At 36.8% G+C, this 18,955-nt stretch overlaps 2 protein-coding genes across 18 annotated transcripts; both read left to right on the top strand.

Annotated features, from left to right (window-relative positions):
- The first annotated feature begins 608 nt into the window (after positions 1-608).
- Positions 609-5,587, top strand: LOC104216258 (uncharacterized). 17 transcript variants are annotated; one of them, XM_070152973.1, is made up of 8 exons: positions 610-952; positions 1,044-1,162; positions 1,295-1,372; positions 1,442-1,507; positions 2,626-2,682; positions 3,514-3,628; positions 3,724-5,002; positions 5,236-5,587. In XM_070152973.1, exons 1-4 carry the CDS (start codon positions 882-884, stop codon positions 1,504-1,506), a joined length of 333 nt encoding a protein of 110 aa, XP_070009074.1. In that variant the 5' UTR covers positions 610-881; the 3' UTR covers position 1,507; positions 2,626-2,682; positions 3,514-3,628; positions 3,724-5,002; positions 5,236-5,587. The 17 variants fall into 17 exon arrangements, 11 of the variants coding, with proteins under 11 accessions (XP_070009071.1, XP_070009074.1, XP_070009066.1 ...); XM_070152965.1 differs by adding an exon at positions 1,688-1,756 and having other exon boundaries at positions 3,514-5,002; XM_070152969.1 differs by adding an exon at positions 1,688-1,756 and having other exon boundaries at positions 3,503-5,002.
- Positions 5,588-6,340: 753 nt separating this feature from the next.
- Positions 6,341-9,024, top strand: LOC138875015 (uncharacterized). Its single transcript, XM_070153819.1, has 6 exons — positions 6,341-6,686; positions 6,856-7,060; positions 7,253-7,803; positions 8,002-8,144; positions 8,202-8,612; positions 8,815-9,024. Exons 1-6 carry the CDS (start codon positions 6,341-6,343, stop codon positions 9,022-9,024), a joined length of 1,866 nt encoding a protein of 621 aa, XP_070009920.1.
- The last annotated feature ends 9,931 nt before the right edge of the window (positions 9,025-18,955 follow it).

Raw genomic sequence — 18,955 nt, 5'->3', positions numbered from 1 at the left:
AAGACTAAAATGGTTGGTTCACCGCGAATAACTGCAATACTGGAGCTCAAGAATTAGTCATGAGGTCCACTAGTACTCGAATCAATATCTGCAATAAATACATGGAAACAATGAGTATGAAAAGTATTTACTATTAAGTATCATCAGTTGTTTCTAATAAAGTTTAACGAGATTCGTGATACGAAAATAACATATTTATTAAAAAACTTGTAAATATATTATATTAAATAGTAATAACATTACAACCGCATATCACTTTTGCACATGCAAAGCATATTTACTACTATTCCTACTCCTCCGTTTCAATTTAGGTGAATCTATTTCATTTTTGGTCCGTACCAAAAAGAATGACCTCTTTTTTTATTTGAAAATAATTTACCTTTATTCAATGATTTATAGCCACATAAAATATATGTGCCTTATTTTACACTACAAATTCAAAAGTTTTCTCTCTTTTCTACGGAGGGAGTACTATTTAGAAGCGAGAGTTAGGGCCTCTTTGTCGTCCTACTTGCTGTTCAAAAGGGTAATTTCGGGAATCCGTTTAAATTGTACATCTCGGAGTGTTGTGCATAAATGTACGCGTTTCATAATTTACTTTTTGGAGTGACATTTTGCCCTTGGTTTAGCCTTTTATCACTTTAGTTTACCTTTCAGAATTTGTAATATCAACCTCTCTTTTAGGGCCTTCTTGGTAAATCAATGTTTACCCTCCCCAACACCTGTCACCATCTTCATCTTCTCTCTGTCTATCCTTGTTCTCTGTATCATCTTTCCTTTGCTCTAGTAGAAGAATCGTCTTCAACTTCATCCGGTTAATGGTTGGTTTGCCATTAGGTTGTTCTACAATTTTAGTAAATAGACAAAAATTTTGTTGACACATGAAACTGCAAAATCAAACCGTTTGTGTTTCTGCTAATATCTTTTTAAGTGTGGCAAAACAGCTCAACAGGTTAGCCCTATTTTACTGCTCATGTGACATCTTTTCCAGCTTATCAAGTCTGAGATATTAAAATAGCTTTGAACGGGATCCTCTGAATTAGGGTACTTCTCCAGAGCCCCCAAGAATCGCAGTGGATAAATCAGTGGAATTTTCATATGAAGAACTTGCTAACGAAAGCAACAACTTCAGTCTGTTTACTATGCAGAGTTAAGAGGCGAGGTTCGTTGTTATTCTTTTTGATTGAAATGATTAACAATTACTTATTTGGATGCACAGATTGATCATCAGCTTTGTTGGGGCTGCTTTGTTATGTCACTATCTCGTCATTCACATAATCGTCTGGTTCAACAGAATGTCAAATCTACCTAGATGAAATTGTTAACTGCTTGTGCACCTGTGTAGAAATTCTTGGAGCACCAAATTACAAAGGTATTTCACTATTAACAAGTGCAGGAGACTGATAATATTTTCCTCAGCTTTTTGTTACTTGAAATGCAGAATGGCAAACAAACGATCCAACAAGAAGCATTAGGGGCATTGGCTTCTTTAGCCCAATCTGCTAAGGTATTAAATGGTGTATTTATTCCTGACCCGGTGCTATTTCTACTTAATATAATGAATCATTAAGGCTAAATATTATGCATCAGTAGGAGCACTTTGGAACCTACAGTAAATTCTTTGTGAAATTTTTTGAGGAGCTGACATTATTTAGCGTAAAGACTGACAAAAAGCTGCATTTCCTAGAAACAACGTTAAGCTCTTGCCTTTCCTGCTGCAATTTTATAGCTGCATGATGATACCCAAGCTTTGCAGGTGAATGTCATGTATTTGTTATCTCTTTCGTCTACCTCTTCTTTTTGATTAGAGAATAATGAATTATTTAACCTTCTTGTTTCATTCTATATCATGTAGTACTTTTGGGATATTTATCATATTCACGTGAATGTGTTTGCTATAATCAGCCCAATGAATTTGGTAATCAGTTTTTGAGCTCTTTAACTTTGTGTCAGAGGTTTTCATCTTGGTTACTTGTCAATGGCATGACGTTGTAGGCATAAAAGAGGCAACCAATTATACCAAGTGTGGTAGTAAGAACCTCTCAAATGACTGAATGGGTATTCTTGAAATATGGCATTTCTATGTCCTCTTCCGTTCGAAAAAAATGAATTGACGATTTAACATATTGCATCATAGGAAACTGGTGATTTCTGTCTAAATTTGTTAATTATTTCATTTGGCCCTGCACTATGAAGAATATCTTGGATGAACTCTTAACTCCAACATAAAAAACTGATATACTGTTTCAATATTTGTTTGGGAGAATTTCTTGTTAGGCAACATCAAAATGATAGGACTACTTCTCAAGTCTAAATTTAGTGCATTCTGTAAAAATATCCATGCCAGGCCCATATCTCTGAACATTCTGTGAGTTGAATCATGTATATTGGTTGGTCCTTTGCTACTTCTACAAATCATACCATCCAAGGATGATACCAATTTGTCATGATATCTTCCTTGTACAAAGTGCTTTGAGCTCATCAGTCTAAAAGATTCATCCTTGTATGCATTTACATCGTCAATGTGTTTAATATATGACTCAGTAGTAAAAACTATAAGGGTATCTCAAGCACTGTCAGTGTAAATATATCTATTAGCTTAAATCTGATGCCACAAACTCGCAGGTTTGTAATTCTTCTGTGGATCCCGCAGCATTCCTAGCTGCTATCGAATCAGGAACTGTAAGGGTACAACTTCTCCACATAATTATTTCTATTTTAGTTCATAGACAACATAATACAAAATAGTTCAGCACTATGAATACAAACTACATAACCTCAAATACTGCTTCATTAAGAGTTAACAAGTTCCTTTTGTAATTCATCATCAAGAAAAAGTTTTCTTCTACAGGTTGAAATTGGAAACTATGACTCATTCTATGACGTGAGATTAGTCTTCCATCTTGAGCAGCTATCAAGAATTATTTTACAATGAATACAACTATAATGTGTTGTTGACAAAAATAGTTGACCATCTTACCCTCCCCAGACCCCACTTGTGGGATTATACCGAGTTGTTGTTGTTGTTGACAAAAAACACTTAAGATTTAACTATAGTTTCAACTGTGAAAAAGCTTTGATATTTTGATCAAATTAATTTCAACTAATTCTGCAAATGTGTTCTGTTCTTAATATTTGATGTCAATTTTTTTTAGTATAAACTTTGACAAAAGGTGGCAAGGTCGAAGCCAATGAGGCATTCATCGGTGTACCCTTCTTATGAGAGAAATTTTTTTCCACCTGGAAAGTAGAAGATGCATGATAAGATCCAGAAGAATAGTTGTGAATCTTATTCCCTTTTTTAAGAATATTTGATTTAAATTTCGTTGCTCACCTCTATATGTTCCATTTGATTCGTATGTAAGTTTATCACTTTTAGTAATATGTTCTATCCGACAACTACAGAATACCAATTAAAGTTAAGGAGCTATAATTTCTATTTGATCATATCAGTCTCCTTATTTTAGTTGTTACAAATACAATATTCAGATTATTTATATAGGTTTATTTCAGAGAAAAATGATTCTGCGAGGTAACATGCGAAGTTGCCAAGGTGAATATGCGTACTCGAAAAACGATGAGGATGAAAAGGATGACAGCAATAATTGAATCATCTATTGTGTGCAAGGTATAATTCATGATTCACTTTCATTTGCAATTTACAGTCTTTCTGTGATGAATATTTGTCGTACCTAATTTATCTACATGGCACACTACAACCAGTTGGAGGCCACCTTAGTTGATGCAACAGTAGCAATATGTTTGATAATTTTGGTTCAATGTGATGGGTCTTGAGAAGCTGATTGCAATAGCTAAAGACAATATACGCTTCCTTGGAAATGTGCCGCAACAGAAAAGGCACGAAATTTGCAAGAATCTTAATGTTAAGTTGCGTGACCAACTCATTTGAGGCTATGATTGGATCTGTAGATTGAGACATCTAGCTCTTCCGATAGAGGAATCAAATCAAGCACAAGTAGTATCACTAGAAATTTCCGATAAATATCGAGTGGTTTGACTAAGCATATTCAGTACTACTGGAAGACACCTTCAAGAGTACTCTTTCTTTTTGGGAAACAATGGCATTTCTAAACTGCTTCTTTCTGCCTTTTTGTTGGTATTTACTGCAGTAAATATTCAATTTTGGGGTTTTCAGGAGATGGGTGAGAATGTATAATCAGTCAATGTGCTGCTTCTGCCGTCTAATTTTATAAACTAGAAAAAATCATTTTTATCTGAATTTCCTCTTCAAAATGATAAAAGAATTATATTTGGTGAAGTACTTACAAGTGATTAGAGAAGTCTATGACAACTAATGCAATTTTAATTATTCATTATTGATACACTGTCTATAAATTCGCATCCTAGGTTTTTTTTCTTTCAGTTGTTTTGCTATAGGAAATGGCGTAATAGCTGCTTTGGTTTGTTGAGTAAAGCACGAGTAATGAAGCCCCTTAGCCAACCCACATCTACCGCAACGCGCGCGCACGGAAACAAACATAGAGAGAACTTTAGAAAGTTGATTTTTCTTCCTCAATAAGCAAGCAATTGGATGAGTTCTGAATCTTCTGATATCGCTTGCTCTCTTATGTTCCTTCTTTTTTGTGGAAAATTTACCTTTTCTATTCTTACCTTTATCCGACTTGCATCTCACTGGTTACATGTTTCTGTTGTAAAGATCTTATTATTCCCTATCCTTGCAAATGTGTACATAATATGTTTATTTGTTACAAATGGATGGTGAAGCTTAACTCCTTGCCGAAGGACTATTACATGTAACTTTTCTTTAGGATTATCTAATTGTTTACCTGGCATGAAACTGTTTTCTCTTGTAGCTTTCGAATGGAATCTATTATTTTCTCTGTGATTATAATTTTTTTATATGTTCTGCTTTTCCCGAGATTCATGGAGAGTGCAAGTGAAGCAGACTTCAGATAAGCATGTCATTATAACAAGTGAATTTCCGAATACGAGGACTGAAATTCTGTCGTTTATGTTAAAGGTATGTGACTATGATTTTCCAAATAAGCTTCTTCGGATAACATTGCCCTTATCTTAATATTGGCATCTTCTATTGTGGGAACTCATGCGTCAATTATATTTATTTGTTTATTTATATGACTTGTGCTGTACTTTACTGCATGACATTGTCCTTGTCTTTATATATTTGTTTTGCTGCTTTTTATTTTTATTCATACATGCTCTTATCTCATTTTTTTTTTAATCATTTGGCAGTAGATTTTGAAGGAAAAAATGTATACAATGGAGAAACAGTTGGAGGAATTGAGGAAAAAGGTTCGTTATATGGAAGGTGAAAATGGGTCGGAAAGTGAAGCAGGTTTTGAGAAAACTATAGGAGATTTAGGTGGCCATCAAGAAGAAGATTAATTATTGTGAATTGTTTCCTTCTGGCTTCTGTATAGGTTTGTTTTATATTTAGGTGGTAGAATGTAGATCTTATCAGATATTACTACGTCTTGTTGTTTTGTCTTGTTAGCTTTTGATGTGTAGAAGTAGTATAAGTGGCCGGCCTAGGATTTTGTGCAAGCGGGTTCAAACTTAGAAATACATAACTTTAGTCGTAAAATAGTTGTCAAGTGGGTTTAAATAAAATATTTATACAAAATTTACGCAGCTTTAATCATAATTTATATATATTCACAATATTATTTTCTGATGAAGCGGATTCAGTTGAACCCGCTTGCCACCACGTGCGTCCGCCACGGAGCAATATCAATACTAATCATCTGATCCGACTAATAAAATTTGTTGATTTTGATTAATTTTGAGTTACATGTTTTGTTTCATCTTTTCTAAGAAAATATTTTTGGCACTCGATTTGATTGAGATCTCTTCAAAATGCATTTTCAGTTTTATCCAATTTTGTCATTTTTACATGTCCTAAAATAATCCGTATTCAATAATAAATGAGATTTTTCCTATCTATACCATATATGAAACCTTATTACCAAAAATGTTCATAATTTGTTAATTACCCGCTTAGTCCACATTTTTACTACAATTTATATACCAATCTATAATTAGGTAGATTCTGCCATTTAAAACGCGCTAAAAAGAAGGCATGAAATCTGTGTTTGATTCTTTCCACATTAAATTCGAATTTTGAAACGGAAAGAGATCTCATTGCTGCGTAATTCTCTCATTCACTACAATTCTAAAACAACGCAAGCTTCAGAAGCTCCGGAACTCAAATTGCTTTTACAAATTCTACAACACAATACAAATTGTAGAATTCAAAATTGTTCTTCATCGACCTCAGTACTCAAATTGTCGAACCTATATCTGTTGTTCATTTTTTTTCTCTCAACTACACGAAATCATGTCAAAAATTCCAATAATGCTAAAATTGAATGGAAATTGGGATCACTATGACATATTTAGAGATTTTGAAGTTGATGCCATTGTGGTAGATGAGAATGCAAGCTACGAAATTCTGATTTCTACAATTGCAGAACAACTATCGATTGATACATCTGATAAAATTGTTGAAATCAAATACATTGTGAACGACAATTGTCCTCCAATGGAGATTAGGAATGTTATGGGGGTTCGTGTGTATATGGAGACCAAAAAGGAGAATAAGAACTTAGGTTCGTATCCTTTATGTATAAGCGTAAGAGATTTCAATATGCAATTGGCAATCACCAACGATAGCACAAGTGCATGTATGTTTAATTCGACATTGCAGAGAGTTATTGTGTTAGTGTGTTATCTACAATATTACAACATTTATCTACTAATTAACTACAAAAAACAATGTACTGAAGCTCATAAAGCAATGTTGTTTTCAAAATTATCTACATAGTTACTACATGTATCTCTATGTTGCTGCAGGTTCGTCTGGATCCCTAAACTTACTTGAAATTCCATCCTCACCAGCTATAGAGGAATATCAAAGTGAAATAATAACTGAATCTACGCAAACATATATTGAAGAAGGACAAGTTTATCAGGACAAGCAAGTTGTAGCTGCTGTAATGAAGAATTTTTCTGTGATGCACAAGTTCCAGTTCAGAGTAAAAAGATCTAGTCATAGAAGGTATGTATTTATTTGTGGAGAATATATCAGCAAAAGCAGTGTTTTAGTAAAGATATGTGGTTTTTATAAATTGTAGTTTAATTGTAGTTAAACTGTAGTTAATTGTAGTTTTTAACGAATTTGTGTTAAAACAGTCCTTTTTGTTGCTTATACATCTATAGCCTGTATTAAATATTGTACTTTTTTTTGTAGCTACTGGCTTATATGCGTTGCTAAAAACTGTAAATGGCACTTCAAGGCAACGTCAATTAATGAGTCGGCAATGTCCAAGATAAGGAGTTTTAGCCGACAACACACATGCTCCTTAATGGACGAAACATTCATACAGCGCAAACGTACTGCAGCTGTAGTTGGTAGCATAATCGTTCCAAAGTATTGTAATCCTAAGACTGTTTACACACCAAAGGACATACAAACTGACATGTTATCCGAACATGGACTGAACCTAAGCTACATGCAAGCATGGAGAGCCAATGAAAAGGCTTTACAGTTTTTGAGAGGGAATTCGTCTGACTCTTACAACAAATTACCCAAATATTTTTATATTCTTGAGAAGACTTATCCTGGTTCTGTTGTTAAATTGAAGAAGGCAGCAGATGATTGCTTCTTATACGCATTTGTTGCTCTTTGTACATCAATAAGTGGTTGGCAACATTGTAGGCCAATAGTAGTGGTTGATGGGACATTCTTAAAGTCAGCCTACAGGGGGATTATGCTTACAACAAGCACCATGGATGCAACAGGTAAATAATGTAATAATTTTGTAGTTATTTTGTAGGCATTCTATAAAATGTAGTTAAATTGTAGTTATTTTGTAGCTAAAGGAAAAAAGTGTAGATAAATTGTCTATATTCTGAATATATATTGTAGTTGTTATTTAATTATATTTTTATATACCTTTTCAGGGCTGCCAATTAATATTTTATGAATTAAAAATGTAGGTACTATATTTCCCTTGGCATATGCTGTGGTTGATTCTGAAAACGACGCGTCTTGGAAGTGGTTCTTTGAGCAATTCAAGGAGGCATATGGTGAAAGACCTTCAATGTGTGTTGTTTCAGATAAGAATGAGAGTATACTGAAGGCAACATCAATTGTCTATCCGGTCATGCCACACTACTCTTGCATGTGGCATATTTAGGCAAATATAAGGTCCAAATTCAAGAAGGGACATTTACAATTACATGTATTGTACTTTGCTACAACACGTTCATACACTCTGGATGAATTTAATGAAAGGATGTTGAAGATTGAAGAGGTAGACCCGAGTGTGAAATCTTACCTATATGTTATTGGCTATCATAGATGGTCAAGAGTACATGCAACGGTGAATAGAACTTTTACTATGACATCAAACATTGCCGAGTCGTTGAATGCTGTAACAAAAGAGACAAGAGAGCTGCCAGTATTTGATCTATTAGAGTATATGAGGACGCTTCTTGAACGTTGGACGAAAGAGAAGTTATTGAAGGCAAAGGGTACTTTCACATACCTTGGGTACAAATTCAACAAAGAATTGGATGACAACAATACATTATCTCAGAAACTAAGGGTAAGATCTGTTTGTTTGGTGCAAAAAAATAAATTGCTTAATATGCATTGTTTCCAGATTGTAGATAAACTGTAGTCAAATTGTGGGTAATTGTAGATTGTAGATAAGTTGTAATGTATTTGTAGCTGATTTGTAGGTAAGTTGTGGATAATCCTTTTTAATGATTGATATATTATTATTTCTGTTTGTTCTTCAATTGTAGGTGAGAGCTTCAACAGATCATATACATACTGTGTTAGATGGTGTGAAGCGGTACATTGTGTGTCTAGAAAACAAGAAATGTAGTTGCGGACAATTCCAACTTGATGAACTTCCATGTGCGCATGCTTTGGCAGCATTAAGGCACAGGAAGGAAACATACGAAAACTATTGCTCTCTGTATTACAAGGAAGAGCCTTCTGCTTACCTATGAAATGCCAGTAAATCCTCTTCCTGATGAAAGCAAATGGGATGTGCCACAACATATTTTGGATGAGGTAGTAAAGCCACCGGTGGGAGATAAAAGGCAGCCAGGGAGACCTCACAAGGAAAGATATAAAACATTTGATGAAATAAAGTCAAAGAAGTACAAGGTGTTATGTGAAAATTGTGGAGGTGAAGGGCATAACAAAAGAACTTGCAAGAATGCGCCCAAAAAGAAATGAATATCATGTAGTTAGAATAGTTATTCAAAATAAATGTTAGTGAGTTCAAATTATCTGATTTTTTTGTGTAATCGTTCAAGTTTTTGAAGATGATTATGAAGTATACTACAATTTGTGTATTTGCGTTTAATATGATTTTATGTATTCTGTCAGGCATCTAAATTTGTCTTTTTTTATAGCTTAGTTAAACTTTAATATTTACTATATACAAAACAACTAATATTAATGAAGAATTCATTCAATGTAAACTGTTTCCAGATTGTAGTTAAAATGTACTTTAAATATAGTCTAGTTGTAGTCCTGTTAATAATTTGTAGATGATTTGTAGTTTAAATGTAGTTTAAATGTATTTAAATTGTTGTCTTGTTAATAATTTGTAGATGATTTGTAGATTAATTGTGGATAATTTATTTATATGATTCCTGTATTTATTTCATATTTTGGCTGTGTACCTTAATTACAAATGACAGTTATATACAGAAATTACCTAGAATTTGAAGGTATTTCATAAAAATTACTTGAAGATTAAAGGCAAATTGTATTCTAGCAAATCAGAGTACTCGAGTTTAATGTAATGAAGATAAAGTGCTGTAAACAACCAAAATGACATATTTCCTACAGTGTATTCCACTTCAACTACAAAATGACATCAACTAAACTAGGAACACAAGACTCTATTTCTTCTTTCTCTGTACTATAGTCCTCTCATTTTTAGCCAGAGCACCCTTCCTCCTTACTAGCCTGCATGTAACCTCACTTTCACTGATTGACCTATCTTCTTGCTTCTTTGTAGCATAGTCCCATAGTAGATCTCCATAGCGTCTACGGTGTTGGTCGATATCAGAAAGATCTTCTTTTGGGATTGCCAAATCTCCAAGGCTAACATACTCCGCAAAATCCGCCACAAATACACCACAATCGCTGCATAAGATCAATTTTTTTTATTATGTAACAATTGATTAAAATAAAATAATTAAACATATAGAAAGGGAGAATAGTTTTTTTTACAGTGATCCTTCCTTTTGCTGTGGAATCTCCGCAACCATCCACTGTATGTTGAGAGGGTTTGTAACTGGTTTCTCAATGTATGCCTTTGTGGTCTTGAAGTCAATGTCATTACGTTTCCCATAGAAACTAGTGCAAGACAAATACAGAGGGATAATAATTGAAAACTTATCAACCAATGATTCAACAGTATTATGACGGTTTAAAGACACCATGGAATCATAAACATAAAGTTGCATGTCCGCTATGTCGAAAACGAGCAACAACCAATGGAAATTCTCTACAATGTTCACAGGCATGATGACATAGTCAACTACATCCCAGACAACATTAGCAAGAAGTCTATGCCCAAGGATATATTTTGCAACATCATCATCTGATTTAACAACCGAATACTTAAGTTCTGGTGGAGAACTTTTGAACTTGTCATAGATTCGTTCAATCTTGGTCATGAACAAGCAATCGGTTGTTGTGAACCTAGTATCGTTATTGGGGCCATACTTGCCTCTTTTTCTCAAATAATACATAATAACATCAATGTGCTGCAAAATAAAATAAAGTCTACTATAAGATACAAAGTAACCACAATTATCTACATAACAGCTACAACTTAAACTACAATTTGAACTAATCAAATAATCTAACAGATTGCTACACTTTAGCTACTATACAGAGGAACAAATTCAACAGCTGAAGACAAAACATAGTAACCTATATATCTTGTCTACAATATAACTACAATTACACTGCACAGCTGAAGACAAAACTACAATATAACTACAATTACACTACACAGCTGAAGACAAAACACATATTGTGAAGGATTCTGTTCTTTATACTTACCGTGTTATTGATGACTTATCCTGGGTGACCAAGGGCATAAAACCAGTACTTCTTATCCACCTTTTCACAACCAAAGTCTAACCAAGGTTTGATTTGGTTATCCTTTTTGGAAAAGTATTCTTTCCTCCTGTAATAACAAAAAAATATCAAATAAAAAAAATGATAGAATGAATTACATATTTAAAGTTTAAAAATGGTGAAATGAAAGTGTAAAATTAAGCATTCATACCTCTTAGATACTTTGTCACTACGAAGGTATAACCAGTTGGTGAACCTTTCTATCAAATTAGCATCTATATTTTCACCTATAACAGTTGTGAAGGGGTGCTTGAGGTAGAAAAATTTAGGTCCGACAGAGGTGCTGCTTCCAGAACTATACAGAGGTGTGAAAGGTGACCGTGCATGTTTTTCCGGTTGCCTGGTTCTACCCGGATGAATAGGGGTTGCTTCATCTGGTATGGTCTCGCCATACATGACCAATTGTGTTAAGTTGTCTGGCAACTCAAAGTCATCCAATGTCGGACCTTTCTTGTCAATGCCTCAACCTTCAGGAACAACTTCATTCATAGTCACACCGTGAATTGGCGACTGTGGAACGTTATCTTTAATATCTGTTACATATAAAATAACATACTTAACAGCATTATATAATTGTATAAGCAAAAATTTACTACTTCAAAAGTATATTATGATACTATACCTGCTTTTTCTACCTCAGCTTCTTCCTGAAATCCTGGTTCTTCCTCAACCATTGCTGGCACACCCCCAGGAGAAACTTCAGCTTCTGAAGATAAATGTAGATGTATGTAGTTATGCACAATATTGTTGATATAAAGTGAATATAATGAGCTTCTGATATTATACCTTCTTGTTGTGCCTCAGCTACTCCTTCAAATTCTGGTTCTTCCTCAACATGTGCTTGGAGATGTTCTGTTGAAACTTCAGCTTGAATGAATAATTTAAAAAATGAGAATTGTAGATATATGTGGGAATTTGTAGTTAAAGTGTGAATTATAAAAATTTTGCATTGTAACCTTATTGTAATGAAAGTATGATAGTATACCTGCTTTTTATGCCCCAACTGCTTCTTGAAAATCAGAATATAAGTCAACATGTGCTTGAACATGTTCCGGAGAAATAGCAGCTGCAAAACATAGTGAAAAGGGGGTTATAATAATTAGATAATGCTGTCTTGAAGTTTGTAGATATGTCTGAAAGAATTCTATAAATACATGTATTGCTTGTGCTTGCATGCACTTGATCACCAATATTGAACTGAAATTGCTGGTTGTTCTCTCCTTGTTGTTGGTCATTATTTTTGGTTGAACTACCAGCAAACTATAATTTTTGGGTATGTTTGAGTATATTTGATTCATATGTCATAATTAGTTTTACTACAAAAATATATGTCAATTCTTACCTTTGACTCGTCCACATCGTACCTCCTGTTTATCACCTTCATAACACTCTTCACAGAAACATCTATGAACTCTCGAAGGCTTGAGAGTTCCTCAAAAACAGCCTTCCTAAATTCAGCTAACTTTCCATCAACCTAAAAATTAAATATATAATTAGTTGGTAATCTTATTCAAAGTGTTACAGTTCCACTACAATTTAACAAAGATTTGTGCAATACCAACAGAGCTCAATATAGAATTATACCACAAATTAACTACAATGTATAACATACAATAATTGTTATGGAATGAAGTTAAATTGTAGCAAAAAATGTCTTTATATTATAGTTATTTATATTACTTGCTCAATCCCCTTTTCCAACTTCCTGAGCTTGCTAATCACAGATTCAGTGTCCTCTTGACAATTTGTATCTTTGGGTTCAAATGTTGGAGAAACAGCAATTGGAACCTGTGATGATTGAGCACCATGTGCATCTTCATACTGAATCTTGTCTGGCAGATTAAGCACTCCAATCTCTTCTCCAGATTCAGTGATGCTTGTGAACTAAATGATGAAAATAACAGTTAGTTCAAGTAAATAAAAAATGTAGATTAATTGTAGTTATTATGAAGGTAAATGTAGCATCATACAAAAGTGAAAAAATATACCTTGAGCCACTCAGGCTTGATCATCTTCTCTTCAATTATAGTTAACCAAATCAGGCCCTTTGTAGATGACCATCTTAAAATGCGAGGTATAGATTCAGAACACCTCGTAGCAAGCTCCGTACTGAAGGATGAACAACACTCATATAGCCACACTTACAAGGCTAATGAGCATCCCCGTATCAGATAAGAATGTACATGGGGATTAAGACGATGTCGGACAGATTCAATAACCTGCTTAAAGGATTTGATACCCCATGAGTATGACTCAAAATTACCAGACTCTATCAGAAAGAACATAAACTTGTCTATGAAAGACACATGGTCTTTATCAGAAGGACAAACAAAAAATTCCAACAGATAAAGAATGCACAACCTCACTGCATCCTCATCGTTTGCCCAAGCTTTATTTGTGACTATATTTTTCAAATGCCACTTTTTAACCCTTTGTTTGTTCGAAAAATAGGTAGTCATTAAATGGCTAACATAAGTGGAAGTGTAACCATAGTCTGAAAACTTATTCACACAATTTAGACCAGTAATCAACCCAAATTCTCTCAAGGAAAAATTCAATTTTTCACCCTTCAATAGTACTGAAAAATATGAGTCAGTAGACTGTGACAATTCATACTTCATCAGAAGATGAATTGCTCGGTTTTGCATACTGATTGTGGGGAGACCAAATAAGTAACCAAAACAAGTTTTTTGGAAAAGCTTTAAAACATTTGGAGAGAGTAAAGCTTTTATCTGGCTAGGTATGCTCGGATCACACAAACTGTGGAATCTAAGCACACCATAATTAACATTTTGTGGTGCAAAGTAATGGCCATTCTGTAAAAAATAAAAAATTATTTAACATTAGTAGTTAGCATAAAAAAGAAGCAGTAATCTACATATAACTACATGATAACTACAAAATATAACTAAAAGAAGAACAGCCTACCCACACCTATAACTACAAAACAATACAGGACATCTACACATGTAAACATTATCTCAAAACAATAAGGAAGAAAAGGGTAACCACAGCTCTATAACTACAAAAATATAACAGTTAGTTCAAGTAACTCACAAAATGTAGATTAATTGTAGTTAGTATGAAGGTAAATGTAGCAGCATATACAACAACAACAACAACAACAACAACAACAACCCAGTGTAAATCCTACAAGTGGGGTCTGGGGAGGGTAATATGTACGCAGACCTTACCTCTACCCCGAGGGGTAGAGAGGCTGTTTCCAGGAGACCCTCGGCTCAAAGAGGCAACAAGAGACACTATATTAGTACTATCAATAGACTCATAATAAAACAACATAAAATACCATAATATCCATAACATAACATAAATACCATAAAAACAAAGTAACAACAATATACGAGATATAGGAAATACGAGAATATGTAAGGTATTAATACACAGAAGATAAAGCCCATCATCAGTAGTTGATCAATAACATCCTAAGACAAATTACTAACCGGCTAGTCTCACTCTAGTGCGCTGTAAAAAAGACATCACAATTTCCCCTAACCTACAACCTTAATGCTCGATCTCCACAATTCCCTGTTTAGGGCCATGTCCTCAGTAACCCTAAGTCGCGCCATATCCTGCCTGATCACCTCTCCCCAATACTTCTTAGGTCTCCCTCTACCTCTCCTCGTACCCACCACCGCCAGTCGTTCACACCTTCTCACCGGTGCATCAGTGTTCCTCCTCTGAATGTGCCCGAACCATCTGAGTCTTGCTTCCCGCATCTTGTCCTCCATGGGGGCCACACCCACCTTCTCTCGAATATCTTCATTTCTAATCTTATCCTTCCTTGTATGCCCGCACATCCACCTCAACATCCTCATCTCTGCAACTTTCATCCTCTGGATGTGTGAGATCTTCACCGGCCAACACTCGGTCCCATACAACATAGCAGGCCTAACCACTGCCCTATAAAATTTACCTTTCAGTAACAGTGGCACTTTCTTGTCACACAGGACTCCCGTCGCTAACCTCCATTTCATCCACCCCACCCCTATACGGTGTGTGACATCCTCGTCGATCTCCCCGGACCCCTGAATAAACGACCCCAGGTACTTGAAACTACCCCTCTTAGGGATGACTTGAGAATCAAGCCTCACTTCCACTCCCGCTTCCGTCGGCTCTGCCCCAAATTTGCACTCAAGGTATTCCGTCTTCGTCCTGCTCAACCTGAAACCTTTGGACTCAAGGGTATGTCTCCAAACCTCTAACCTCTCGCTGACGCCGCGTCGTGTCTCGTCGATTAGGACTATGTCATCAGCAAATAGCATGCACCATGGCACCTCCCCCTGAATATGATGCGTTATAGCATCCATCACCAGGGCAAATAGGAAAGGGCTGAACGCAGACCCTTGGTGCAACCCCGTAATAACCGGAAAATAATCTGAATCGCCTCCTGCTGTCCTAACCCGAGTCTTAGCTCCATCATACATGTCCTTAATCGCCCTAATGTAGGCAACCAGGACCCCTTTAGCCTCTAAACATCTCCATAAGACCTCCCTAGGAACCCTGTCGTACGCTTTCTCTAGATCGATAAACACCATGTGGAGATCCTTCTTCTTATCCCTGTATTTTGTTCCACCATCCTCCTAATAAGGTGGATAGCTTCTATGGTAGATCGCCCCGGCATGAACCCGAACTAGTTGTCTGAAATAGACACCGTCCTTCGCACTCTCATTTCTACCACTCTCTCCCAAACTTTCATGGTATGACTTAGTAATTTAATACCCCTATAGTTGTTACAGATCTGGATATCGCCTTTATTCTTATACAACGGGACCATTGTACTCTACCTCCACTCTTCGGGCATCCTATTAGTCTTGGATATAACATTAAGCAACTTAGTAAGCCATTCCAAGCCTGCTCTACCCATACACCTCCAAAGCTCAACCGGAATTTCATCTGGTCCAGTAGCTCTGCCCCTTCTCATCTTACGCATTGCCTCCATGACCTCATCGACCTCAATGTCCCGACAATCACTTAGTTCATGGGGGCTGTCGGCGTTCCTCAATTCACCTAGTACAATATCCTGATCCCCTTCCTCATTTAGAAGTTTATGAAAGTAGGTCTGCCATCTCCTCTTTATCTGGTCATCCCCCAACAAAACTTTGTCGTCCTCATCTTTTATGCACCTCACTTGGTCCAAATCCCGAGCCGTCCTCTCTCTCACCTTAGCGAGTCGGAGTAACTTCTTCTCCCCGCCTTTGTTCCCTAGTTCCTCATACAAACGAGCAAAAGCTGCCGTCTTTGCCTCCATCACTGCCATCTTTGCCTCCTTCCTAGCTACCTTATATCTCGCAATGTTCGCTCTCTTCTCCTCCTCTCCAGTGCTCCCCACTAACCGCAGGTAAGCCACCTTCTTCGCTTCCACTTTACCTTGTACAACTGAATTCCACCACCAGTCTTCTTTGTGGCCACCGGTGCGGCCTGAAGATACCCCTAACACCTCTCTCGCCGCCTTTCTTATATAGTCCGCCGTCGTCGACCACATAGTGTTTGCGTCCCCACTACTTCTCCAAGCTCCCATTGCCGACAACCTTCTTTCCAACTCCTGGGCTTTAACCTTAGTCAAGGCGCCCCACCTAATCCTCGGGCGGCCTCGTACTGACCTCTGTTTCCTTCTTATCATAATACTAATGTCCATCACCAAGAGCCTATGTTGCGTTGCAAGGGTCTCACCTGGGATAACTTTGCAATCCTCGCACAACCTTCTGTCGCATCTCCTGAGGAGGAGATAGTCAATTTGAGTCTTCGCCACCGAACTTTGGTAAGTAACCAAATGCTCCTCTCGCTTCGGAAAACTCGAGTTTGCAATCACTAGATCGAATGCCTTGGCAAAATCCAGCAGTGAGATGCCCCCTCCATTCCGTTCCCCGAAACCAAAGCCGCCATGCACCTCAGTATAACCACCTGCAGACGACCCAATATGGCCATTGAAATCCCCTCCTATGAATAACCTCTCGGAAGGCGGAATACTACGAACAATGTCATCCAACCCTTCCCAAAAACGCCTTTTAATCTCCTCATCACAACCTACTTGCGGTGCGTACGCGCTAACGACGTTTAAAGTACACTCACCCACCACCAATTTAATAGTCATTAGTCTATCATTCACACGCCTGACCTCTACCACCGACTCCCTAAGATGGCTATCTACTAGGATACCCACTCCATTCTTACCCCTCACGACTCCAGAGTACCACAACTTATACCCATCCGCATTTCTCGCCCTCGATCCGACCCACCTAGTCTCCTGGACACACGCTATATTAATCTTCCTCTTCTGAAGGATCTTCGCCAACTCTATAGACTTACTCGTTAGCGAACCTATGTTCCATGACCCGATTCTCAACCTATAGGCTCCCTTGCCCCCTCTACCTCCCCTGCCTCCCGACCCACCCCCTGACCTCGGGCCCACTCTTTGCCCCACACTCTGCCCCACCTGAGGACATGTCTTTAATCCATCATCCCAGACTGCCGCCACTACACCTACGACAGATCTACAAAAGACACACTAGTGCACAACGGACAACGAATCAAACTAGAAGGAAACAAGTGACTACCTGTACACCTATTGAATGATTTAACTATTGTGAACTAAAGTAACATCAATTTAGCTAACACCAAAAGGAAAACAGTAGAACGGGAGGTACCAATTCCTAAGAACCAAACCTGTGTTGATTTGCAGCCCTCGATATACTTGCAAGCTCACGCACCGCTTCCCACCGCCCTTTGCTGACGCTCGTCCAGGTTGCTCTCCTTTGCTAGTGCTCGTGCGCCCAACTTGTCTCCAACCACTTTGAGAATTTCCCTGAAAACACAGAAAATACCACGACCCAAAGACCAAAAAGGGCTATCACCGCTACCACTGGTGTAGCACCGAAAGTAACTAGCAGCCGAAATTAACTAAAGAAAAACAACAAGCAAGCTTCTGAAATAGGCGAGGAGATCCGGCAACATAACAACAAACAAACCGGTGACCAAACGAGTGCAACTCGATAGCAATGGACAGCGATTCGATCCGCCAAATTCCAGAAATTCTTAAGTAAAATCAGAAATTAAATTCGCAAAGAAACAAAATCGACAATCTTCCCTTATTTCTGGTTTTTCTTGTTTATTCTTTCAGCCCTTTCTAAAATTTCAAATCTGGATTTTTATTCCAGATCTGTCAGGTTCTAGTGAGGGGATGAGAGGAAGAAACTTTTATTCAATACAAAAATCCGAAAACCCTTAATATCAATTTCCTTTTGACTTCTGAGGCACCAGAAATTTAACAAGAAAGTGATAGAAAAATCAAGATCCAGAAAACGGCATAAATTCAAATAAATGGGAAGATAAGCGTTAAGAATAAAATAAAACTACGTTTCTGCCTTCTGGAGCAATTTTGGACTTACAGTGAATCAATCAAGATTTATCGACGTATTTTACAGATTCGTTGCCGTGGATTCTGCAGTAAGATTCTGCAGATCTTGAAACGGTTGTTGGGAATCAAACGAGAGAGAAAGTCTTTCTCCGATTTAAGGAGAGGCGAAGTCAAAAAGGAAGAGGAAGAAGAACTCAGTGGAGAGCTAAAAAACCTAGCTTCAATACAAAGCAAATTTCGTATCCACAGTACATAAAAGTCAAAAACCCAGGAGATTAAAAGGAATTGAAATACGAAATATTACCCAATTCTTGAAGTAATCCAATAGATCCACAAACACAGCAAAAAGAATTGTAATACGAATTAATAATATACTTCATAAAATAAACAAAAAGAGA

The sequence above is a fragment of the Nicotiana sylvestris genome, chromosome 8 (genome assembly GCF_000393655.2).
Source record: "Nicotiana sylvestris chromosome 8, ASM39365v2, whole genome shotgun sequence".
Lineage (NCBI taxonomy): Eukaryota > Viridiplantae > Streptophyta > Magnoliopsida > Solanales > Solanaceae > Nicotiana > Nicotiana sylvestris.
The sequence above is the reverse complement of the archived record's forward strand: the minus strand, read 5'-3'. Positions and strand labels throughout refer to the sequence as shown.